At 37.5% G+C, this 27154-nt stretch overlaps 1 protein-coding gene across 1 annotated transcript; it reads left to right on the top strand.

Annotated features, from left to right (window-relative positions):
- Positions 1-20449: 20449 nt before the first annotated feature.
- LOC127148692 (pectinesterase inhibitor-like) lies at positions 20450-20914 on the top strand. Its single transcript, XM_051082891.1, has one exon. It carries the CDS (start codon positions 20450-20452, stop codon positions 20912-20914), a length of 465 nt encoding a protein of 154 aa, XP_050938848.1.
- Positions 20915-27154: the final 6240 nt, after the last annotated feature.

The raw sequence follows: 27154 nt of genomic DNA, 5'->3' as shown, positions 1-27154 counted from the left end.
CGGTTACCTTCGTCGATGCAAGATGCACGACGACCGACACTGCACTACCGAGGAAGAGACAATCGATGGTTGGCCGTGCGTGTGGAACAAAGAAGAAGGACGATCGGAGACGGGCTGCCGCTGGATGTCTTCACGTCGGTAATGTGCGACTGACGGCGTAGGAGGCAGAGACGAAGGTTGAATGTGTAGCTGAGGCAGATCCGACATCGAATGGAGTAGCGGTAAAGAAGTTCGGCTGTCGCGAGGGGTCGATGACAACAATCAGCCGAAGACGCCGACTGTAGGTGAGGTTTCAACGTGAGGTACGACTCGACAAAAAAAGAAGACGAGGAGACGCGGAAGCGGCTGTACGCTGAATGAAAGAGGAATGAAGATCGGAGGGGATGGCGACGGCTGTTCGAGAGAGGATGGAAGAGAAAGAAGAAAATTCGAAGGGGGGGGGGCGGTGCGACGCGGGAGGAAGATGGTTAGGGTTTTTTTTATAAAAAATATTATATATATATATATATATATATTTTAAATAATAACAACAATAATTAAATATTATTATTATATTATAATATATTATATTATAAAAATTTATACCATTCATTTCCTTTTTCCTTTCTCTTCTAAATCAAATGAAATTTAACACCCAAAATTTTAAATTCCCAAAAATTAACATAAAAAAATGTTAAAACTTACCTTGAAATTTTGTGGTGTTACATTTTTAGCATTATTATTATTATTATTTTAAATTGATAGATGATGGAAAGTTGGAAAGTAAAAAGTAAATATTTATATAATTTGGATTTTGGCCAAAAAAAACAAAAACTATAATTTTCCCACCATCTTTCGGTTCCTTTACTATTGGGGAAGATTTTTCAAATTTAAGTAAAAAAGATAGCATAGCCTTAAAATGCAAAATTTTGCTTTTATAAACAAGTTGTTTCCAGTCTCGGTCCGAGGTCCAATAGTAAGAGATGGGGTCTTTCATTTTTGAAAAAAATAAGAAAGAAAACAAGTCCTAAAAAAAAAAAGAGAGAGAACCACAAATCTCAAAACCCTAAGAAAATTTCAAAGCGAGTTTCTTCTCATTCTTCTTTAGCTAATTTCTTGAAGATGAAGGGTCTAAAAAACTTCCAACTTGAAGAAAAAAAGCTCACATTTTTCTTTTCTTTATAAGTTATATTTTTGAAGTTTATAACAAAAAAAAACAAAAAAAAAAAAAGCAAAGGTAGTATATTTGTTTCATTCATGCTGCTTAATATTTTCTTTTTACTCTATTATATTTTATTGTTTTTTATATTTATGTACTCCCTACATTTTTTTTATTTATTTATTGCTTAATATGCTTATTTATTTATTTGTTATGATTGTTGCCTTCATATTTATGTATTTTATTTACTTATTTATGTTTATTTATTCACTTCATTCCTATTAATATTGTATCCCAGCTTATTTATTGTGATTACTTCTTTAGTTCTGTTGTACTTATTTATTTTTCTTATTAAACATCATTTTGTTTCCTATTTAAGTTTTTAAACCCTTTCTAAGCAAAAATTTCAAATGTTTTCAAATCCTTCTAATTTAAAATTCCTCAAATTTTAAGATTTTCCTAAAGACTCTTTTTTATCCTTTAGAAAATTTGTCTCTAATGTTATATTTTGCCTTTCAAACTTTTAAAATTTAATCTATAATTTCATAAGGTTTTCCTAATCAATCTTTTCTAATAAGGTTATGAAATATCTTGGACAATACAGCAGCCAAAGTGCCCCTAGGAGATCAATCGCAAAACAAATAAAGTGGTTTGAACAACAATGAAGATGGAAGATTAATAATGGACGAAACCTCTGATTTTGGCATGGAAATTTGAACAACAAACAACCATTGAGCAAGACCTTTCCTCGACTATTTGCATTACAAGAAAATCAAGATGCAACAATTGAAGACCTTTGGGACCAAACATCACAAGAATGGATCCTAAAATGAAGAAGACCACTAAACGAAAGGGAAACTGTGCTATGGAACCTCATCAAAAGAGAGCTCCCCAAACAAGACACTACTAAAGGAGACAACTCCTTGATTTGGGTTCCTAATGGCAAGAAATATTTCTCGATTGCATCAATCAAAGAAGTATTACAAAGAGATCAAGACCAGAACAACCAACAAGCAAATGATAGAATCCTCGAAATGATTTGGAAGACCAAACTACCAAAAACACCATTTTTTTTGTTTGGTCCACAAGACAAAAGTGTATCAATACGATGAGGACTCTACAAAAAAGACTTCCAACCTCACGCCTAAATCCAAACATGTGCTATCTGTGCAAGGAAGCAAACAAAGATCTTCAACACCTTTTCATACAGAGTGAAATTTCACAAAAGAGATTTGGAACAAACTCATAAATAGCACAGTGATCAATTCCAACAGAGAAAGTATGGATACAATTTTTGAAGATCTTTACTCCTTGAAGTAGTAAACAAGAACGAACATCATACATCTCAATGCAGGGATCGCAACTCTATGGAGTTTGTGGAAGGAAAGAAACAACAGGATCTTCAAAAGCTCAGAAAGAAGCATAAACAACATATGGGAGGATATACAAAATCTTATAGGAATTTGATCCAGCTGAAGTAAGGAACTAGAGGACTATAATCAAACAACAATCTCCCTAAACATAAAAGCTTTGTTAGACTAAAATATATAGGCTGTCCTCAAGCCTATGTACCGTATAACTTGGCTTTGTTTAATAAAAGGTGGCTCCCGCCACATTGTTTCCTGATCAAAATAACTTTTACCGTTTTCCTTAAACAAAGTCATGCGACGGAATCTAGAAAATTTGGGAGTCCAATTTCCTAGAATTCTTAAGGTGAGGAATCACATCTCTGGGAGTCCAAGATTTGATCTGAATTAAAAAATGATTTTAATTAACGTTTAAAAAAAACATATCTCTTTATTAGAAGGCTATTCCAATGATGGATTTTGAGAAATTGTTCTAATTTCTAAATTTCTTGAGATGAGAAAAAAAAGGAAATGTTTTCTCAATATAGTGTAATTGATGAATTTTCATGTGTAAAAAGTTGATGGTAACTAAAATAACATTAAATATTGTATAATATTTATTTATTATATGCTAAAAAAATCCATATTTAAAAAAAATAATTTGTATTTAGAGATTTCACATGAATTCATGCACGTGTTTTTGAACTAATTTAATTGAAAAAGATTGAAACAATAGTTACATATTATCTTTTCCTAAAACGAAATGTATGCAACAAAACATTTCCAAAACCAAATATGCATTTTAATGATTATAGAACCAAAACTCATATTACAATGTTTAAACGAAATTATTAAGAAAATCAATACATTTGAACATCTTTGTCTCTTGAATTTAAAACTTTAACTTTTTCTTATATTTCATTATTTTAGAAAACATGTCACATCTAAATTTCATTAATTAAATAAAATCCAAAACAATCGTGAATAGGTTAGACTCAATTCTAATTAAACACATCTCTTTATTAGAAGGCTATTCCGATGACGGATTTTGAGAAATTGTACTAATTTCTAACTTTCTTGAGATGAGAAGAAAAGGAAATGTTTTCTCAATATAGTCTAATTGATGAATTTTCATCCACTCATTTTAGGGGATCGTTGCTTCGAATATGGGAGTAATGAAAATAAAATAAGACATCATTTTAAAAAGGATGTAAATACGTTTCAAACAACACATTTTAAATTTAGGTTTTGAAGGAAAAAGAAAAAATATTAGCCACCGATTTTACGGGTGTTAAGGGGTGCTAACACCTTCCCCTTACATATTTAATTCCTAAACTCAACTTCAACTTCAAAAAAGGTACCTCTCAACCTTTTACTCTATCTCTCTTTTTACTCTTTTTATACCCATGGCTTTTATCGAACATCTACCCAATACTTGCCAAATCAAGCAAAAATAGTTCATACTATCTTTGGATAGTAAAACAAGCTTCATCTGAATGTGGCTGACTGAGGTATGTCAACACAAGTCCTTTTTCGTGGACATCACACCTGACACGTTGGACTGGGTTCGGAACTACTTCAAAGCCTTGCTGGATACTTCAACAACAAAGCATTTCTTCACTGAAAGAAGACAAGAAGACAACTGCATGTGGTTGAGAAAGACAAAAAATAAAAGTAAAACCGACATTACAACAAAAATATTCAGAATCGACAACAAAGGAAGGAAATGAAGCATTTGACATCTAATTTAAATTTCAATCAAATTGTAGGACAAGGATCAGGTTACATTAAACTTACAATTTTTATTTTTTATTTCATTTCTAATTTATAAACTTCGTTTTTTCATTTGCGACAACATATTCTTAAGAAATATAGCAATGTTTTGTGTCACAAACACTTGAGTTTCATTAAAAAATTTATAAAATTTCTATTTAATGGGTGCATTTTAAACTATTTATAAAAAATCAAGATTAAAATTGTAACCTTTGAAACTATACATTTTTGAAACAATTAACAAAGTTTTGACTTCTCTTCTAATGGTTAAACTGGTGCATCTAATTTCCAATTTTAAATAATAATAATAATAATAATAATAATAATAATAATAATAATAATAATAATAATAATAATAATAATAATAATAATAATAATAATAATAATAATAATAATAATAATAATATAATAATAATAATTATTATTATTATTATAGAACAAAAACTCATATTATGATGTTTAAACGAAATTATTAAGAAAATCAATACATTTGAACATCTTTGTCTCTTGAATTTAAAACTTTAACTTTTTCTTATATTTCATTATTTTAGAAAACATGTCACATGCATCTAAATTTCATTCTTTAAATAAAATCCAAAACATTCTTGAATAGGTTAGACTCAATTCTAACATTTTATCTCCAGAGATGTGACGATACTTGATTTCTTAACCATTTTATTGCTTTATAACTTGACAGGTATACTTACACTTTACACCAAGTAATAGATAATTCTAACAAATTAAAATAATTAAATAAAAAATCAGTTTTAAAATACAATATTCCTAATAGACTTGTATTAATAGATAATTACAGCAGATAGAAAAATTACTGAACTTTAATATATTTGATAAATAAAAATTTTTATTTAGAAATTCCGAATAGAAATTAATTTTTGGATTTGGTGCTTAGACAATACGTAAACACTAATAAACCGAAGTTGTAGCAAGCTTGATCTGAATGTGGCTGTAACGCCCCAAATTCTGAGGTAAGTTTTAAGATTTTTTTATGTTAATTTTTGGGAATTTAAAATTTTTGGCATTAAATTTTGTTCTGTTTAGAAGAGAAAAGAAAAAGAAAATGAAAGGTATAATTTTTTAATAATATAGTATGTTATAAAATAATATTATAATAATATAATATAAATTATATTATTATATATATATATGTATATATATGTATATATGTATATATATATATATGTATATGTATATATGTATATATATATATATGTATATATATTATTTATTTTTTTAAACCCTAAAGAAAAGGGGTTACCCGCGCCGCCAGCCCCCCTTGCGGCTTCTTCTTCTTCTTTTTCATCTTCTTTACCCGATAGCTGATCGTGTCGCCTCCTCCAATCTTCTTCTCCTTCTCTTCCGTCCAGCCGCACCTCGCATTCCAACCTCCTTCCCCGCCTTCAACCGAGCGTCGCCGTTCTTAGCCACGTCTCCTCTCCATCCTTGACGCCAGACGAAACGCAAGGGTAGCAGCCACCTTCCCTACGCTTCCCGTCTTCCGCCCGCGAACGGTCAATCGCCAATGAGTCCTCTAGACCGGTCATCCGATCGTTCGCAAGCACCTCCATCTCTGATGCTCTCTCTCTCCGTCTCGTGTACCCGGGTGGCCGCCGACCGCTTCTACCCTTAGTCGAGCAAGCCACCCCTCCATTCCGTCGCTATGTCGTCATTAGTCATTCGCGAAACGTCGCGTCCAATGCAACCTCAAGAGCCAACCTCCACCCTCCTACAAGTCGAGTCAAGCCGATCAAGTCGAGCCATACCCGGACTGCGAATCCAAGTTGAGCTGTAGCGAGCCGCGAGTCGAGAACCGAGTCGTTAGTCGAGCCAAACCAAGCCGCAAGCCAAGCTGAATCGAGTCGAGAGCCGAGCCGAGCCAAGCACTGAACTGAGCTGAGCCGAGCCCGAGCTGAACCGAGCCGAGTCGAGCTGCCTCCCAAGCCAATCTCCCTGTTCAACGAACCACTTAGGCCATTTCCTTCTGCACTGAGTCCCTGTGAGTTTTGGTAAGGACAACGTAAGGAATTCCTAACGTTTTCTATAGTCTATGTGGGTTTAAATATTGGATTATAATGTTGGACTTATTGATTAGGTTAACTGTTGATCCTCTGAAGGTGTTAGAGAGGTGACGCTCGAGTTCTGGGATTTTACGGCAATCGCAGTGGGAGCCAACTCTCCTCTACTTGGGTAAGTCGGTAGATGTTGCTTGTGGATTTTGGTGATGTCATCGCTGAACCCTTATGTTTGTGTTTAGGTGGATTCGTGTGCACGTCCAATTGAACAAGGGATTTAGCAACATTTCGGGTAAGGGATTTCTTATTACTAGACCTCAGACCGAAATTGGGAACGTAGTAACCCACATGAGAATTGTACGATAGCAACTATACGGAATTGATTGATGCATGTTTACCTAGAAAACATCACTTATATGCACTCTTGACTGATTAAAGGTGACGTGATCGTTAGTTGTAGCCTATGTACTTATATACGTTAATGAGTTGTTCTGCTGAGTGGCACTGATGCTCTGATGTTCTGTGTATTGTGCTTATGTTGAGAGACTATGCTGTTAACTGGAATAGTAATGTTGATGGATTATGAAAATCTTAAGGTTATGTAAAGTTGAAGTCTGTTATCGGGATACTAGTTATGGAGTTATGTCGTAGAGGGACTAAGAATTCGAAAACCTCATGTGTAGATTGTGTATCCACCGTTGAACTGTGTTGTAGACTGAATACGACTGTTATGCATAATATGGACGTTATGTATAACATAGATTACCTGTAGATATGCTAGGGTTTGAACTGAGACGAAGTACCGTCAGATGAATTTACAAAATGATGATTTGACTAGTTGACTGGATTTAAGGAAATGTCACAATGACGTGTGAATTAGATATACATATAGCGATTGAGGAGACAGTTAATTAAACCTAAACTGTCTGACTGGCTAAGCTTATAACTGAACCGTTAACTTGAACGTTATTGTGATGTGACTGTTGTAGACAATTTAGTATGGACTGAAGGGTAATGATTAGCTTTATCTGTGGGGTAGCGTACCTTACAGGCACGGTGTCCTTCGGGATTCCTCAACTGATATGTGTATCCTTCGTGATCACTCGACTGATATATACATCCTTCAGGATCACAAGACTGATATGTTCATCCTTCGGGTTCATGAGACTGATATGTGCGTCCGACGAGATCACTAGACTGATTGATGTGTGCGTCCGACGAGATCACTAGACTGATTGATGTGTGCGTTCTACAGAACCACTAGACTGTTTATGTAGGGTACCCCTTAATAGGAAGCTAACTGTTATTATCTTAACGGGCCCAGTAGTGGGTCCCTTACTGGGTAATTTTTATACTCACCCTTTTTCTCTTTAAGTTTTCAGGTAAGGGTATGGCGAGAGTCAGACCGGCGAGGGGCAAGAATTATGCGTGAAGGCCATATGGACGCGTCTAGTTTCTTTATGCTTCCGCTAACGTATTTGTTAATTTCTATTTCTTTTAAGTATTGAAGGGAGTCATGGTTAGAACATTTGATTGGTTGTTTTATTTTGAACTATATTTTTGAACTATATTTTTGAACATTTGGGTACGTGATTTAAAATAGGGCCCAAAACTATTTTTGTGATATTATGAACACTTTTAATGAATCGTAAACAGGTCTTTTATGAGTTTGTGCGTTTTACTTTGAGTCTAGCAGTAAGTGATGATCTCAGCTTAGTACGAAAAGTTGGGTCGTTACAGTTGGTATCAGAGCTTAAGTTTTAGGTTCTGAAGACTGACTTATGATGTGAGTCTGTGTTTTGTGTCCCTATGGCTAAAACGGTCCTTCGTCACTCGCCAGGTATGTTTCTAAGATACAAGTTTATGTATATACACATGACTTTGCCTATAGTAAAGTAGAACTACACGAATGTTATGATTTGATTGGGAAGGATTTGATGGTGAAATTTAGGAAAAAAGTCACCACTTAGAGGTGCTCGAATGGATGGTCGAGTAGGTAGAGAGGTAGGACAAAATCAGCCTAATTGACTATTTTACAGTTGAAAATTTAGGAAAAAGTTTTATTGGTGGTTTTAAAAGGAACTAAGTACTTGACTAAGATCAAATTAGCAAGTGCATTGGATTATGTTTAAAATTGAGGCATTGGAGCAGAAACAAAGAAATCTTTGGTGCATAGTTGTTTCGATGCAACTTTAAGAAACTATTTTGAATTTTCCATGAATAAAAGTCACTAGTTTGAAGTTTGAAAATGAAATGTCGTTTTAACCATGCAAGCTTAGACTGTTAAGCAAGCAAGTAGCTTCGATAGAGGCTAGTTTCAAGTACAACGGGGCAAGATCCTATTAAAGTTATCTCAGTTAAGAAGGCTATTAAGTTGTTGGAGTAAGGTACCTGGAGTATCTTGGCCAACGTGGTAGACTCTAGGGGGGCCAAGGTTTATTTGTTATCTAAATCGATTGGTGAGAGAGTATGCTAATGTCTCTTCAGAAGGGCTTCTAGTATTACCGCCTCAAAAGAAGATCGATCCCTTAATTGAGTTGGAGCCTGTTGTCGTTCCTATATCTAGAGCTCCATATAGAATGGCCCCAGCAGAGTTGAAAGAGCTGAAAATGCAGTTACAGGAGTTGCTTGATAAAGGCTTCATTCGGTCGAGTGTGTCACCTTGGGGTGCACCTGTTTTATTTGTTAAAAAGAAGGATGGATTGATGCACTTATGTATTGACTACAGAGAGTTGAATAAGGTAACCGTTAAGAACAAATATCCCTTGCCCAGGATCAACGATCTGTTTGATCAATTACAGGGAGCTACAGTGTTCTCTAAGATCGACCTTCGGTCAAGATATCATCAGTTGAGGATTAAGGATAGTGATGTACCGAAGACAGCCTTTCGTTCCAGATATGGACACTATGAGTTTATTGTGATGTCTTTTGGTTTGACGAATGCTCCAGCAGTGTTTATGGATTTGATGAACAGAGTGTTCAGGGAATTCCTAGACACTTTTGTGATCGTGTTCATTGACGATATTTTGATATATTCCAAGACAGAGGTAGAGCATGAGGAGCATTTACGCATGGTTCTAGAAACCCATCGAGCTAATAAATTGTATGCAAAGTTCTCAAAATGTGAGTTTTGGTTGAAGCAGGTATCTTTTCTAGGCCATGTAGTTTCTAAAGCTGGTGTTTCTGTAGATCCAACTAAGATAGAGGCAGTCACTAGTTGGTCCCGACCTTCCCCAGTCAGTGAGGTTCGTAGTTCTGGGTTTAGTAGGTTATTACTGACGGTTTGTGGAAGACTTTTCCCGTATAGTTACTCCTCTTACTAGTTGACCAGGAAGGGACTTCTTTTGTTTGGATCAAGGCCTGTGAAGAAAGTTTTCAGAACCTTAAACAAAAACTCGTTACTGCACCGGTTCTTACTGTACCTGATGGTTCTGGGAGTTTTGTGATTTACAGTGATACTTCTAAGAAAGATTTGGGTTGTGTTTTGATGCAGCAAGGTAACGTAGTCGCTTATGCTTCTCGTCAGTTGAAGAGTCATGAGCAAAATTTCCCTACCCATGATTTAGAGTTGACAGTAGTAGTCTTTGAACTAAAGATTTGGAGGCATTACTTGTATGGTGAAAAGATACAAATCTTCACGGATCATAAAAGCTTGAAATACTTCTTCACTCAGAAGGAGTTGATTATGAGACAACGAAGGTGGCTTGAATTAGTAAAGGATTATGATTGCGAGATATTGTATCATCCAAGAAAGGCGAATGTGGTGGCTGATGCTCTTAGTAGAAAGGTATCACATTTAGTAGCACACATTACTCGATAGGCCCCGTTGTATCGAGATTTTGAGAGGGCTGAGATTGCAGTGTCAGTAGGGGCAGCCAGTTCACAGTTAGCTCAGTTGTTGGTGCAGCCGACTTTGAGACAGAAGATCATTGTTGCTAAGAGTAACGATCCTTACTTGGTTGAGAAGCGTTGCCTAGCAGAAGTAAGGCAAGTTATTGAGTTCTCCATATCCTCTGATGGTGGGCTTTTGTCTGAAAGGTGCCTTTGTGTGCCTGCAGACGGTGCGGTTAAAACAGAATTATTGACTGAGGCTCATAGTTCCCCATTTTCCATGCACCCAGGTAATACAAAGATGTATCAGGACCTGAAACGAGTTTACTAGTGGCGTAATATGAAGAAAGAAGTGGAGAACTTGTTAGTAAATGCTTGGTGTGCCAGTAGGTTACTGCACCAAGGCAGAAATCAACAGGTTTATTAAAACCCTTTAGCGTACCGAATGGAAGTGGGAAAATGCGTCCATGGATATCATTATAGAACTGCATAGAACTCTGAGGGGTTTTATTGTGATTTGGGTTGTTGTTGACAGGCTTTCAAGTTAGCACACTTCATTCCGGGAAAATCCACTTATACTGCTTGTAAGTAGGCACAGTTGTACATGTCTGAGATAGTGAGACTACATGGAGTGCCAGTGTCGATTGTTTCTGATAGAGATGCCCGTTTCACTTCCAAGTTCTAGAAGGGTTTACAGGCTACTATGGGCACGAGGTTAGACTTTGATACAGCTTTCCACCCACAGGCTGATGGTCAGACTGAGCATTTGAACCAAGTTTTAGAGGATATGTTGCAAGCTTGTGCATTAGAATTCCCAGATAGTTGGGATTCTCACTTGCATTTGATGGAATTTGCTTATAACAACAGTTTTCAGGCTACCATTGGCATGACACCGTTTGAGGCCTTGTATGACAAATGTTGTGGATTCCCTGTTTGCTGGGATGAGATTGATGAGCAGAGATTGATGTGTTCTAAGTTAGTTCAATCTACTAATGAAGCGATACAGAAAATTAGATCCCTTATGCAGACCGCACATAGTAGACAAAAGAGTTATGCTAATGTGAGACGAAAGGACTTTGAGTTTAATGTGGGGGATAAAGTGTTCTTGAAAGTTGCACCTATGAAAGGTATCCAACGATTTGAAAGGAGAGGAAATCTGAGTCCCTGTTTTGTTGGGCCGTTTGAGATTCTAGAGCGAATTGCCCCTATGGCATATCCCTTGGCCGCCATCACTCTCGGTAGTTCATGATGTGTTCCATGTTTTTATGTTGGGGAAGTATGTGTTAGATCCATCACATGTAGTAGATTACGAGCCTTTAGAGATCGATGAAAATTTGAGCTATACAGAATAACCAGTTGAGGTGTTGGCTAGGGAGGTGAAGATGTTGAGAAATAGAGAGATCCCTTTAGTTAAAGTCTTATGGCAGAATCACAAGGTTGAAGAGGCTACATGGGAGAGAGAAGATGACATGAGAGCTCGTTATCCAGAATTGTTCGAGGAATAGAATTTTCAAGGATGAAAGTTCCTTAAGGAGGGAAGAATGTAACGCCCTAAATTTCGAGGTAAGTTTTAACATTTTTTCTACGTTAATTTTTTGGAATTTAAAATTTTTGGCATTAAATTTTGTTTGGTTTAGAAGAGAAGAAAAAGAAAATGAAAGGTATAAGTTTTTAATAATATAATATGATATAAAATAATATAATAATAATATAATATAAATTATATTATTATTATTATTATTTAATTTAAATATATATATATATATATATATATATATATATATATATATATATTATTTTTTAAACCCTAAAGAATAGGGGTTACCTACGCCGCCAGCCCCCCTACGGTTTCTTCTTCTTCTTCACCCGATAGCCGACCATGTCGCCTCCTCAAATCTTCTTCTTATTCTCTTCCGTCCAGTCGCACCTCGCATCCCAGCCTTCAACCGAGCGTCGATGTCCTTAACCGCGTCCCCTTTCTATCGTTGACATCGGGCGAAACGCAAGGGTAGCATCCATCGTCCATACGCTTCCCATCTTCTGCCCGCGAACGGTCAACTGCCAACGAGTCATCCAAACCGGTCATCCGATCGTTCGCAAGCACCTCTATCTCCGATGCTCTCCCTCTCCGTGTCGTGTACCCGGGTGGCCACCAGCCGCTTCTACCCTAACTCGAGCGAGCCACCCCTCCATTCCGTCGCTATGCTGCCGTCAGTCATCTGCGAAATGCCGCAGCCGATGAAAACTCAAGAGCCAACCTCTGCCCTCCTACAAGCCGAGCCAAGCCGATCAAGTCGAGTCGTACCCGGGCTGCGAATCAAAGCTGAGCTGTAGCGAGCTGCGATTTGAGAACTGAGTCGTGAGTCGAGCCGAACCAAGCCGCAAGCCAAGCCGAATCGTGCCGAGCCAAGCACTGATTCGAGCTGAGCCGAACCGAGTCGAGTCGCCTCCCAAGCCAAGCTGACTTTCCAAGCCAATCTCCCTGTTGAACGAACCACTTATGCCATTTCCTTCCGCATTGAGTCCCGGTGAGTTTTGGTAAGGATAACGTAAGGAATTCCTAATGTTTTCTATAGTCTATGCGGGTTTAAATATCGGATTATAATGTTAGATTTATTGGTTGAGTTAACTGTTGATCCCCTGAAGGTGTAAGAGAGGTGACGCTCGAGTTTTGGGGTTTTACGGCAAGCGCAGTGGGAGCCAACTCTCCTCTACTTGGGTATGTCCGTAGATGTTGCTTTGGAACGTTTTGTAATGTGGATTTTTGTGATGTCATCGTTGAACCCTTATGTTTGTGTTTAGGTGGACTCGTGTGGACGTCAAATTGAACAAAAATTTTAGCAAAATTTCAGGTAAGGTATTTCTTACTACTGGACCTCAGACCGAAACTGGGAACGTAGTAACCCACATTGGAATTATACGAAAGCAACTGTACTGAATTGATTGATGCATGTTTACAACTAACGATCACGTCACCTTTAATCAGTCAAGAGTGCATATAAGTGATGTACTTCTATACGTTACTGAGTTGTTCTGCTGATGGGCACTGAGGCCCTGATGTTTTGTGTATTGTGGTTATGTTGGGGGGCTATGCTGTTAACTGGAATAGTAATGTCGATGGATTATGAAAATCTTAATGTTATGTAATGTTGAAGTCTGTTATCGGGATACTTGTTATGGAGTTATGTCGTGGAGGGACTAAGAATTCAAAAACCTCATGTGTAGATTGTATATCCGCCGTTGAACTATGTTGTAGACTGAATATGACTGTTATGCATAATATGGACGTTATGCATAACATAGATTACCTGTAGATGTGCTAGGGTTTGAACTGAGACGAAGTACCGTCAAGTGAATTTACAAAGTGATTGTAACGACCCAACTCCTTATACTATGTCGAAGTCATTACTATTTAAAAGAACATATGAGTATGTAAATTTTCGAAATTAGAGTAAGTCCAAACCTCCAGTTTTCAAATAACTAAAAAAAATGTTTAACAAAAAAAAATGTGAAATAAGTGTAAAACAAAGTCCTAACTAGGGCCCTATCTACGTTTAACTAAATAAAATAACCAATAAAATAAACGAAGAACTGAAATGCAATACTAAAATCCAACTTTGACACAAGCGGAAGCAAGCGTGTCCCTATGGCCCACCACGATCACTTCTGGTCACTCGCCAGCTTGCCCTTGTTCCTACCTCTGCCTCTACCTGAAAAATGGAAATGGAAAGAGTGAGCATAAAAATACTCAGTATGGGACCCCCTACTAGTTCCGCTAGGTGCCTGTTACCTCCCTATTAGAGCCCTGAACGTGGTACCCCTGAACTGGCACGTCCTCGAACACGTGCAACATGTTCCCCCGTAGGGACAAGCTGGTCCTTGGTAATTCCCAAGGGAATACCTAAGACGTTCGGGATGTGAGCGGTCCCATCGGACTACTCACGTCATGTCTATGTCAATGTCGATGTCAGATTGGTAATCCCGTCAGACGACGCAGTCATAAGTGGGAGCGACCCGGTCGGGTTTCTCCATCATGTCTGTGTCATAAAGGTGGTGATCCCGAAGGACACCCATGTGGGTACGACTCTAATAAGAAGCTAACATACATCCTACATATCGCATGTACACGACATCTCATCAATCACATCATAACTTGTCATGCATATCATAATTCCATCAACACATGCCATAACATACCAACCATAACGTACCAACCCTAACACATCATATCCGTCATCCTCAACTGCTACTATGTCTCTAGAACGAAGACAGTAGCATTGACATACTATTTACGCTAACCATGAAGTAAATCAGCAGGTAGAACGGCCAATCTATCTTTCTCTCTCTCTCTACAAACCCAAGACGGGTATTTAGCCATCATCATTACGTAACCATAAATTCAAACATGCAGTTTCTTTGATGTAAAACGAAGGTCTAGTAGGAGAATCTCTTACTTGGGATTACTCGACAAGTCCTAGCAGTAACAACACGATCCCCCAAGCGACGAAAGTCCTAAAGGATCAGGAGCCCATAATTTAATAAATTAACCCTCAAAGAAAGCTGGTTCAAAACTCACTTGAAGCGACTTACCCAAGATCAAGGTCGGACTTGGTTTGGAATTAGTTGGACAATTCCCCAGCCCGGCTTCCAATTAGCTGAGTCAGTTTAATCCAACGAAAAATTTAGTGAGGGTTAAACTACCTTAATTGAATAGGTAAAAAAAAATAAAAATCAACCTACCGAGGCTTACCGAAAAGTGTGGGTCAAAACAGGGCTAAAAGGGAGCTTGGCGGCTCAGCTGGCTTGGTTGGAGAGGTGAATTTAACTGGCGGCTCGACTGGGAGGATTTCAGCTCACGAATGTGGCGCAGACGCGGCTTGAGGCGTAGAGCAGGCACGCGGGCGCGGCTAGTGGCTCGAAGCGGGTGCGCGGGCGCAGCTGGTGGCTCAGAGCGGCGCGCAAGCGTGGGTCGGCACGCGGAGCGGTGCGCGGATGTGCGAGCGGCGCACGGGCGGGTCGCGATAGAGGCGCGGGTCGGGTGGCTTCACACGGTGAAGTGACGCGGCTGCGGGTCGGTTCTGGGTTCGGGTGACGGCTAAGACGCTGGGCGTGGACCTTCAATGACGCGTCGCTGGTGATTGGCGGCCGCTGCTGCTCGACGAAACGGCGAGGCGAAGCTTCACATGACGGTCGGCGTTCGCGAACGGTACGGCTACGGTGGAGCGGTGCGACTTCGGACGGCTCTCCGACGCAGCTGGAAGAGTGGCTATCGGCTCGGTTGGCCTACGACGGTCGTTCGATGACGACAGTTGGAGGAGGGCGGCGGTGGCTAGGGTTGAGGGATTTGGGATTAGGGTTTACTTGGGGAAGATGAATAGTCTCCCACGTTTTCCAATGCCCCTTTTTAATAAAAAAAATAATGATATAATAATTATTATCTTCTTTTATCTTTTTCCCTCGTTTACTCCAAATAACAACCACCCATTCTCTCTCTTCAATTAAATCCATCAAATCTCCCCTTTAACTCAAATACTCTCCTTCTCTCCAAATATCCTTACTCAACCACAAATAACTTTACCAAATTCATTTTCCAAATAAAACAATTATTATCCAAATTAACATAATTATAACACCAAACCTTAATTAATCACAAGGTCCAAATATATATATAAAAAATCAAGTTCCTCAATTATTTCCAATGTTCCCCTAATTACACTTAAGACTATAAATAAATTTCCAAATTGTTGGGGCGTTACAATCTTCCCTCATTTAAAAAACTTTCGTCCTCGAAAGTTCTAATTCTCGAACAGCTCAGGGTACTGGGCTCTCAAGTCCTCTTCTCTCTCCCAACTTTGACACAAGCGGAAGCAAAGTCCTAACTCGGGCCCCCTATTAGTCCCACTAGGTGCCTGTTAACTCCCTATTAGAGCCCTAAAAGTGGAAATGGAAAGAGTGAGCATAAAAATACTCAGTAAGGGACCCCCTATTAGTCCCACTAGGTGCTTGTTAACTCCCTATTAGAGCCCTGAAAGTGGTACCTCTGAACTGGCACGTCCCCGAACACGTGCAACATGTGCCCCCGTAGGGAAAAGCTGGTCCTTGGTAATTCCCAAGGGAATACCTAAGACACTTGGGCTGTGAGAGGTCCCATCGGACTACTAACGTCATGTATATGTCAATGACGATGTCAGACTGGTAATCCCGTGAGACTACGCAGTCATAAGTGGGAGCGACCCCATCGGGGTTCTCCATCATGTCTGTGTCATAAAGGTGGTGATCCCGAAGGGCACCCATGTGGGTACGACTCTAATAAGAAGCTAACATACACCCTACACATCGCATGTACACGACATCTCATCAATCACATCATAACTTGTCATGCATATCATAATTCCATCAACACATGCCATAACATATCAACCATATTGTACCAACCCTAACACATCATATCCGTCATCCTCAACTGCTACTATGTCTCTAGAACGAAGACAGTAGCATTGACATACTATTTACGCTAACCATGAAGTTGGTTCAAAACTCACTTGAAGCGACTTACCCAAGATCAAGGTCGGACTTGGTTTGGAATTAGTTGGACAATTCCCCTGCCCGGCTTCCAATTAGCTGAGCCAGTTTAATCCAACGACAAATTTAGTTAGGGTCAAACTACCTTAATTGAATAGGTAAAAAAATCAAAATCAACCTACCAAGGCTTACCGAAAAGTGTGTGTCAAAACAGGGCTAAAAGGGAGCTTGGCGGCTCAGCTGGCTCGGCTGGAGAGGTGAATTTAACTGGCGGCTCGGCTGGGAGGATTTTGGCTCACGAATGTGGCGCAGGCATGGCTTGAGGCATAGAGCGGCCACGCGGGTGCGGCTGGTGGCTCAGACCGGGTGCAGCTGGTGGCTCGGAGCGGCGCGCAGGCGTGGGTCGGTGCACGGAGCGATACGCGGTGAGCGAGCGTGCAAGCGACACGCGGGCAGGTCGCGACCAGGGTGCGGGTCGGGCGGCTTCACGCGGTAAAGTGATGTGGCTACAGGTCGATTCTGGGTTCGGGTGACGGCTGAGACACTGGGCGCGGAACTTCGACGACGCGGTGCTGGTGATCGAAGGCGACTGCTGCTCGGCGAAACGGCACGGCAAAGCTTTACGTGACGGTCGGCGTTGGCGAACGATACGGCTACTGTGGAGTGGTACGACTTCGGACGGCTCTTCGACGCGGCTGGAAGAGTGGCTATCGGCTCGGGTTGGCCTGCGATGGTCGTTCGACGATGACGGTTGGAGGAGGGTGGCGGCTAGGGTTGAGGGATTTGGGATTAGAGTTTACTTGAGGAAGATGAATAGTCTCCCACGTTTTCCAATGCCTCTTTTTAATAAAAAAAATAATAATATAATAATTATTATCTTCTTTTATCTTTTTCCCTCATTTACTCCAAATAACAACCACTCATTCTCTCTCTTCAATTAAATCCATCAAATCTCCCCTTTAATTAAAATACTCTCCATCTCTCCAAATATCCTTACTTAACCACAAATAACTTTACCAAATTTATTTTCCAAATAAAACAATTATTATCCAAATCAACATAATTATAACACCAAACCTTAATTAATCATAAGGTCCAAATATATATAAAAAAATCAAGTTCCTCAATTACTTCCAATGTTCCCCTAATTACACTTAAGACTATAAATAAAGTTCCAAATTGTTGGGGCGTTACAGTGATGATTTGACTAGTTGATTGGATTTAAGAAATGTCACAATGACGTGTGAATTAGATATACATATAGCGACTGAGGAGATAGTTGATTAAACCTAAACTGTCTGACTGGCTAAGCTTATAACTGAACCGTTAACTTGAACGTTAATGTGATGTGACTGTTGTAGATGGTTTAGTATGGACTGAGAGGTAACGGTTAGCTTTATCTATGGGGTAGCGTACCTTACAGGCACGGTGTCCTTCGGGATTCCTCGACTGATATGTGTATCCTTCGGGATCACTCGACTGATATGTCCTTCGGGATCACGAGATTGATATGTGCATCCTTTGGGATCACGAGACTGATATGTCCATCCTTCGGGATCACTAGACTGATATGTGCATCCTTCGACATCACGAGACGGATATGTGCATCGTTCGGAATCACAAGACTAATATGTGCATCCTTCGAGATGACTAGACTGATATGTGCATTGGACGAGATCACTAGACTAATTGATGTATGCGTTCTACGAAACCACTAAACTGTTTATGTAGGGTACCCCTTAATAGGAAGCTAACTGTTATTACCCAAATGGGCCTAGTAGTGGGTCCCCTACTAGGTATATTTTTATACTCACCCTTTTTCTCTTTAACTTTTCAGGTAAGGGTATAGCGAGAGGATGACCGACGAGGGCAAGAAGGATGCGTGAAGGTCATATGGATATGTCTAGTTTCTTTATGCTTTCGCTGACGTATTTGTTAATTTCTATTTCTTTTGAGTATTAAAGGGAGTCATGGTTAGAACATTTTATTGGTTGATTTGTTTTGATGGTTTTGTGAACTATATTTTGGAACTTTTGGGAACGTGATTTAAAATAAGGTCCGAAATTGTTTTTGTGATATTGTGAACATTTTTAATGTGATGATCGTAAAAATGATTTAATGTGATGATATTTTGAAACTTTTAGAAACGTGATTTAAAATCGTAAACAGCTCTTTTTATGAGTTTGTGCGTTTTACTGTGAGTCTAGCCGGAAGTGATGATCTCAGCTTAGTTCGAAAAGTTAGATCGTTACAGTGGCTGACTGAGGTATGTCAACACAAGTTCTTTTTCGTGGACATCATACCTATCACGTTGGGCTGGGTTCGGAACTACTTCAAAGCCTTGCTGGATACTTCAACAACAAAACATTTCTTCACTGAAAGAAGCCAAGAAGACAACTGCATATGGTTGAGAAAGACAAAAAATAAAAGTAAAACCGACATTACAGCAGAAATATTCAGAATCGACAACAAAGGAAGGAAATGAAGCATTTTACATGTAATTTAAAATTTAAATTCAATCAAATTGTAGGACAAGGATCAGGTTACATTAAACTTACAATTTTTATTTTTATTTCATTTCTAATTTATAAACTTTGTTTTTTCATTTGCGACAACATATTTTAAAGAAATATAGCAATGTTTTGGGTCACAAAAACTTGAATTTCATTAAAAAATTTATAAAATTTCTATTTAATGGATGCATTTTAAACTATTTATAAAAAATCAAGATTAAAATTGCAACCTTTGAAATAAACTATACATTTTTGAAACAATTAACAAAGTTTTGACTTCTCTTCTAATGGTTAAACTGTTGCATCTACTTTCCAATTTTAAATAATAATAACAACAACAACAACAATAACAACAACAACAACAACAACAATAATAATAATAATAATAATAATAATAATATTATGATAAATGTTCGGAAGTCCAAAATCGGATACCGACTTCCTTTTTCTCATCTTTTAAATTTCTTTTGATACTACTATTTTGTCCTTATTAAAAAAAGAAATCACCCAATAATAGATAGAAGAATTTCTTTCTTTTTCTAAGATGATTGGAGAATATTAAAATAAAATTTGTTATGTTACCAAATTTAAAAAGTTGAGGGTAACTAAAATAACATTAAATATCGTATAATATTTATTTATTATATGCTAAAGAAATCCATATTTAAAAAATAATTTGAATTTAGAGATTTCACATGAATTCATGCACGTGTTTTTTAACTAATTTAATTGAAAAATATTGAAATAATAGTTACATATTATCTTTTCCTAAAACGAAATGTATGCAACAAAACATTTCCAAAACCAAATATGCATTTTAATGATTATAGAACTAAAACTCATATTATGATGTTTAAACAAAATTATTAAGAAAATCAATATATTTGAACATCTTTGTCTCTTGAATTTAAATAAAATCCAAAACATTCTTGAATAGGTTAGACTCAATTCTAACATTTTATCTCCAGAGATGACAATACTTGATTTCTTAACCATTTTATTGCTTTATAACTTGACCGGTATACTTACACTTTACACCAAGTTTTTGGCATCATACATGGTGAGAAAATTCAAATTTTAACATCTACTTAGTTGTATCTTTTAAATAAACAAATAAATAAATAAAACCCATCTTAGTTGTAATTATGTCAAAAAAAAATTGACAAACAAACAAACAAAAGGCTAAAATAGGTTGTTTAATTATGTAACTAACAACCTTCCTTTCTCCTCCCATAAGAAAAAAATTGTTTCTCTAAATTTCATCCATATATATATATATATATATTTATTGATCAAATGACCCACATCAACGAGGACACAATATTAGGAAAGAACAAAGAAAATAAAATGACAAATAACTCTTGTCTCATTATTGTCTCTCTCGTTGGAGTTCTTTTGTTCACTATCATTCCAAATGTGGCATCATCTAACGACGTCGTTTCCACTATCTGTCCAAAAATTTCAAACCCGCCATTTTGTTCAAGTGTGTTGAAATCTGTAGTGCCTACAGATCTAAAAGGCTTGGCTGTATACACCTTAAACCTTGCTCATACAAATGCTCGCAAATCTTTGACCTTAGCAAAGTTACTTGCAACAACCACCACAAATCCTCAACTTAAGCAACGACATTCGTCTTGTGCTGAGAGCTACGATGAAGCTGTTGGGGACATTGAAAATACCCAAAAGGACTTGGCACTTGGTGACTTTAATGCTGTTAATATTGCAACTTCTGGTGCCATGACAGAGATTGACGATTGTTAGGATAAGTTCGCGCAGCCGCCAAAAGATACGTCGTTGCTTTTGAAGAATGGAAAGACTTTAAACGATATATGCAACATTATTTTGGTTATATCCAATCTTCTTTAAGGGCTATGTACTTTTGAGATTTTTATTTAATAAACAAAATGAAGTTTATTTTTTTAAAAATAATAACATTTACAATGTAATGGTATTTAAATTGATTATTTTAATTAATTTTTAGATGATAAAAAAATCAATTAATAGGTAAATTTAACTGATCAAGGTAACTAAATAAAAAATCTTACTTAAAAGACAATGTCCCTTATAAACATAGATAGAATTATATCAATAGATAATTCTAACAAACGAAAAATTACTGAAATTTTCATTCAGATAATTCACATAATATAACATCTTAAATTTACGCGGCGTTCCAAGAATACCTTAAGCCATTTAGTTTATTGATTCAAATTTATATATTATATACTTGATTTAATTCAAGTGTTATATTTGGAATTAAATTTAGATTTAAAAAATAACTAATAAACTATCATTTCAATATTTCTCAAGAGGAAAAATACGTATAATAAAATGGAAGGACTGAAGCATTTTAATTATGTTTAATGCAATATTATCGTTTAACTAAGATCGTTGAATGTATATATAATTAAAGTAATAATTAAATTAAAAACAAATAAAAATAACAAAATAGAAAACATCAAATCAAACTTAAATAATTTATTTAATTCGTTAGATGTGATATAGTTACATTAATCAGAATTCAATGAATAAAGAAAGGAAAATCATTGATTATACATTAACTTATTGTTGTATTAAAATGACCAATTCCAATTTCAATCTTAGACTCTTTGGCTAGTTTCTTCTATTCTTTTCTACAAACTTATTCCTCACATGGTGTTGATACGATGACACAACATAAAACGTTGTAGCATCAAGCATATGCTCGAAAACTAGAAATTGATCATTTTGCACTAATGTGTTGATATCTCCAAGCAACACAGACCCAAAAGTGTTAATTAGCCACTTACACCCTCAAACTTACATGTACAAATGCAAAATAAATCTCTAAATTTGGCCAAATCTTTTGCAGCAATGTTGACCAATTCTCAACTTGAAAACTAATATTTTTCATGCTACAAGAGCAATGAGGAGGTCGTGGGCGATAATGAGAATGCTAAAAGTAATTTAGCCATTAGTGAAACCAATGGTGTCAATATGACAACTTATGGCATCATGACAGTGGTCGGCGACGGTTAAGATACCTTTAAACAGCCATCGAAAGATTCATCATTATTGCTTCCAAAAGAATGGGAGGACATTAAATGATATATGTATGTACATGATTTTAGTTATATCTAATCTTCTCTCGTAGTCCCCATTTAATGAGAGGTATTATGATATGAATCCTTGGACATTGGATCTAAGAACCATGTTAAACAACATTAAGAGTCAAAGAACACAACTCCAATAGCTCCAAAACTGTAACGACTCAACTCCTTATACTAAGTCAAAGCCATTACTAATTTAAAAGATAAATAAAATTTGTAAAGTTTGGATAAAAAAAACTAAAACAAAACCTCAAAATTTCATTTAAAAGCATAAACAAATGTGATTATAGATAAGTATAAAATTAAAATCTTAACTCGGCCCTATCTAATTTTAAAGAAATAAAATAACAAATAAAGAATAAACTAAATGCAAACATTAAAGTCTGAACTATGACATAAAGCGGAAGCAAAAGATCCCTATGGCTCGCCACGGTCACTTCTGGTCGCTCGCCAGCTTGATTGTCTTAGTGTTTCCTCCGGGTACACTACAGACCAGATTGTCCTAGGCATTCCTTTGGGATCACCGAAGACCAGTTATGTTCCTCGGGGATCACATGTTGCACGTGTTCGAGAACATGCCAGTTCTTGGGTACCACTTTCAGGACTCTAATAGGAAGTTAACAGACACCTAACGGGACTAGTAGTGGGTCCGTCACTGAGTATTTTATAGTCACTCTTTTCAATTTCTATTTTCAGGCAGGGGCAGAGGTAAGGGAAAGGGCAAGCTGGCGAGCGACCAGAAGTGACTGTGGCGAGCCATAGGGATCTTTTGCTTTCGCTTTATGTCATAGTTCAGACTTTAATGTTTGTATTTAGTTTATTCTTTATTTGTTATTTTATTTCTTTAAAATTAGATAGGGCCCGAGTTAGGATTTTATTTTTATACTTATCTCTAAACACATTTGTTTATGCTTTTAAATGAGAATTTTGAGGTTTTGTTTTATTTTTTTTATCCAAACTTTACAAAATTTATTTATCTTTTAAATTAGTAATGGCTTCGACTTATTATAAGGAGTTGGGTCGTTATAGTTTGTATCAGAGCCTATATTTTAGGTTCTGCAGACTGACTTACAATGTAAGTCTTTGTTTTGTTTCGTTTTACCCCTATGGCTATACGGTCCTTCATCACTCACCAGGTATGTTTAAGACTTTGCTAATGTTATGATTATAACCTTGCCTGAATAAAAATAGATAGTATGAATGTTTTGATTATTGTGGTGAAAAGTTTCTACTGGTGAAATTTAGGAAAAAATGTCGCCGCGTAAAGGTGCACGTCGAGGGGGTGGTAGGAGAGGCAGAGGAGCTGGACGTACCCAATCGGAGTAGCAACCTGCTGTGCATGCAGCCAACCCTACCGCACCTGTCACCCAGGCGGATCTCGCCGTGATGGAGCAGCGATACCAAAACATGCTACAGGCTGATTTAACACCTTTTCATGCTGCCCAACAGACCTAGACCACCCCTCTTCCAGCCCCTGGGGAAGCTCAGCCCGCACCTGTCCAACTGTCGGCAAAGGCAAAACATCTGAGAGACTTTAGGAAGTATAATCCTAAAACGTTTGACGGATCCATTGATAACCCACCAAGCCCCAGATGTGGTTGACCTCTATAGAGAAGATTTGCAGGTACATGAAATGCCATGATGACCAGAAGGTTCAGTGCGCAGTTTTCTTCCTGAAGGATAGAGGCACCGAGTGGTGGAAGACTGCTGAGAGGATGCTGGGTGGAGATGTCAGCAAGATAACCCGGGAGCAGTTCAAGGAGAGCTTCTATGCTAAGTTCTTTTCTGCGAACGTGAAGTACGCGAAGCAGCAAAAGTTCCTAAACTTGGAGTAAGGCGAGATGATGGTAGAGCAGTATGACGATGAGTTTGACATGCTATCCCGCTTTGCCCTCGATGTTGTAAAGGATGAGGAGGCTAGGTGATGTGGATTCAATCAATAATCTATTGCATGTACCTGAAGGACCAATCACAAAGAGCAAGGAAAAGAAGATACAAGAGGCTTTCACACTGCATGTTCAAAAGCTGGCAAATGCACAACGAGAAACCAAGAATTTTGAACTCAAATTCTTGTATAATGTTAGTTCAGCAATTCAAGAAGAGCATGGAGTCAAGATGGCACGGGAAAAGTTGTGCAATTTGGAAGATGGCACGAGGAACGAAAAAAGTGTGCAGAATTTGTGAAGAGGTGGCTATCCAACTTGCATCTCTTGGAATTTCGTGATGTCAAGGTTGTCAAACATTACCATTATGAGGGGCGGATTACATAGCACATATTTAAGACAATTTAAAAACAATTCTATCTTTTAATTTTGAGAAATGGTTGCTCGTTTGATGTGTAATCAAGTTTTAAGTTCCTAGGTCTTATTTTCTACAATTTGCAATTAAGTGTATTTGAATGACTTTTGAGTTCCTTGGTTTATCCATATGATCATTTGGCCTATAAAAAGGCTTGTAATGCTTATGAGATGGAACAGAATGAATACTAAAAAAAGCTTTTGCTTATTCAACCCCTTTGGTGTTGTCTTTTTCTATCAAATCTTGTCTTAAGTTTGATGTTCAATCCATTCATTGGATTAGTTTTGATCCATCTAATTCTGGAGTGAGTCGTCTTAGGATCTAGGAGAGACCATCATAGATTCTAAGTTTGATCTAAGAGTGATTCATCCTCTAACTAAACACTTGGTTGGAATCATTCGGTAAGTTAGACTCATTTGTGTCCGTTTACAAGGATCCTAGAAGGACCTCTAGCTTTGTAAACTTAAAGCATATTGGGAGCTTATCATTTGGTATCAGAGCCCTTGGTCAACATCCTTTGGCCGACTCTAAAGGTGAAATATCTTTACTTTCCGTCATTTTTTTTCTTTTTTTTTTCAATACGAGTTTATAATCAAGTCTTGCTCTGGGAGTATTCAAAAAAAAACCAAAAAACAAAAAAAAAAAAAACAAATTCAGAAGGAAAAAAAATCCGAAAAAAAGGATTTTTATTCGAAGATCTGAGGGGCACACTAAAAGTTAGTGTCATTATATTGTGTGTTTGTTCAAAGTTTGCAGTTGCTGGTTTTAAGGTTGAGTTGCTCTAGTTTAGATTGTGAAAAGTTGATCATTTGAATCGGTTATATCAAGCGTATAGCAAGATTGCCCCAAAATTAAATCCAACCCTTACATCTTTGACCTAGTACCAAAAGCCTACCCTTGAGTGATAAACACGAGTGTCCTCGAGTGAAATCTTTGTGAGAAGTGTGGAAAGGTCGTTGTTCCTAAATACAAAAAAAAATGTCGCATGATGGAGAAGAAGTTTCGAAAGTGATAGATCCAAATGTTGCTATCCTTCAAGCAATTCAAGGTATGTTGGAATTGATGAGGGAGGAAAGACAAGAAAGGAGAGCACAACAACAAAGGGAAGTACGACCGCTTCAAGAAGATGAAGGTATGTTTGACTTAAATGCACACGAAAGACAGCTTAGAGGTAGAGGAAATGTGAGAGGGAGAGGAAGAAATAACCTTGCCAATGTAATGAAACCTAGAAGGATGGAAAGAGTGCATGAAAATAGAGATGGAGGAGTTAAACTCAAGATTCCACCTTTTACTGGAACGGCAGACTCAGAGACATATTTGCAATGGGAAAGGAAGATAGAACATGTGTTTGATTGCAACACATTTAGTGAGCATAGGAAGATGAAACTTGCGATTGCCGAATTCACCAATTATGCATCTGAATGGTATCGTTATCTCAAGTCCGAGAGAAGGAGAAAAGAGAAGGATCTAATAGAAACTTGGGAAGAACTCAAAGAAGCCATGAGGAAAAGGTTTGTCCCAAAACATTATGAAAGAGATTTGAAAACTAAATTACAATCTTTGAGGCAAGGTACAAAAAGTGTTGCTGAATATTATCGAGAGATGGAGACTTTGATTGGAAGAGCAAGAATCCAAGAAGATGAGGAAGACACCATGTCTAGTTTCCTTGGAGGGTTGAATCAAGAAATTGCTCATCTTGTTGATAGAAATCCACCATATAATATGGAAGATATGTATCATTATGCTATCAAAATTGAAGCTCAATTGAAGGAAGAAAAGGAGCGTTCAAAAAGGTATGTGTTTAAAACTCACACCTTTTCAAGTTCTAATACATGGAACAAGGATGGTTTTGTGAATAGGAATGAATCAATGCAATCAAGGGGGAAATTTGTGGCTGCCCAAAAAGTGGAGACCGAGAGCTCTAATACTAAGAAGGTTGAAGCTTCAAAGGAGGTAAGGGAGAAGACTAGTTCTATTCAATGTTGGAAGTGCAAAGGGTTTGGACACATGAGTAAAGATTGTATCAATAAAAGAGTCATGGTGGTGAGAAATGGTGATTGATTCGGAAGATGAATGTGAGGAAAATGATGCACAACTTGAGGAAGATTATGAAACATCCGTTGATGACGAGTATATTGAAGAAGGTAATTCCATATCTCTGATTACAAGGTGGGTACTTAATGTGAAAATCAAGGAAGAGAAAATTGAAGATCAAAGGGAAAACTTGTTTCACACAAGATGTTTGATTAAAGGAAGCCCATGTAGCTTGGTGGTTGATAATAGAAGTTGCACAAATGTGGTAAGTAGTTTTCTTGTAAAAAGGATTCAACTTACTACTTGTTCACATCCAATACCATATAAACTTCAATGGTTGACCAACAAAGGAGAATTGAAGGTAAATTTTCAAGTTCTTATTTCTTTTACTTTGGGAAGATATAAGGATGAAGTTCTTTGTGATGTTGTACCTATGCATGCGGGAGATATTTTGTTAGGTCGACCTTGGCAATATGATAGAGAAGTTACATACGATGGATTGTTGAACAAGTATACCTTTACTTTGGATGGGAAGAAGTTTACTTTGCTGCCATTATCTCCATATGAAGTACATTGTGAT

This window comes from Cucumis melo, chromosome 3 (assembly GCF_025177605.1).
Source record: "Cucumis melo cultivar AY chromosome 3, USDA_Cmelo_AY_1.0, whole genome shotgun sequence".
NCBI lineage: Eukaryota > Viridiplantae > Streptophyta > Magnoliopsida > Cucurbitales > Cucurbitaceae > Cucumis > Cucumis melo.
This window is presented reverse-complemented; position numbering and strand designations above follow the sequence as displayed.

What these genes read in the sequence shown, in the direction of transcription:
- LOC127148692 (XM_051082891.1), top strand. Translation starts at nt 20,450, where the DNA reads ATGACCCACATCAACGAGGACACAATATTAGGAAAGAACAAAGAAAAT.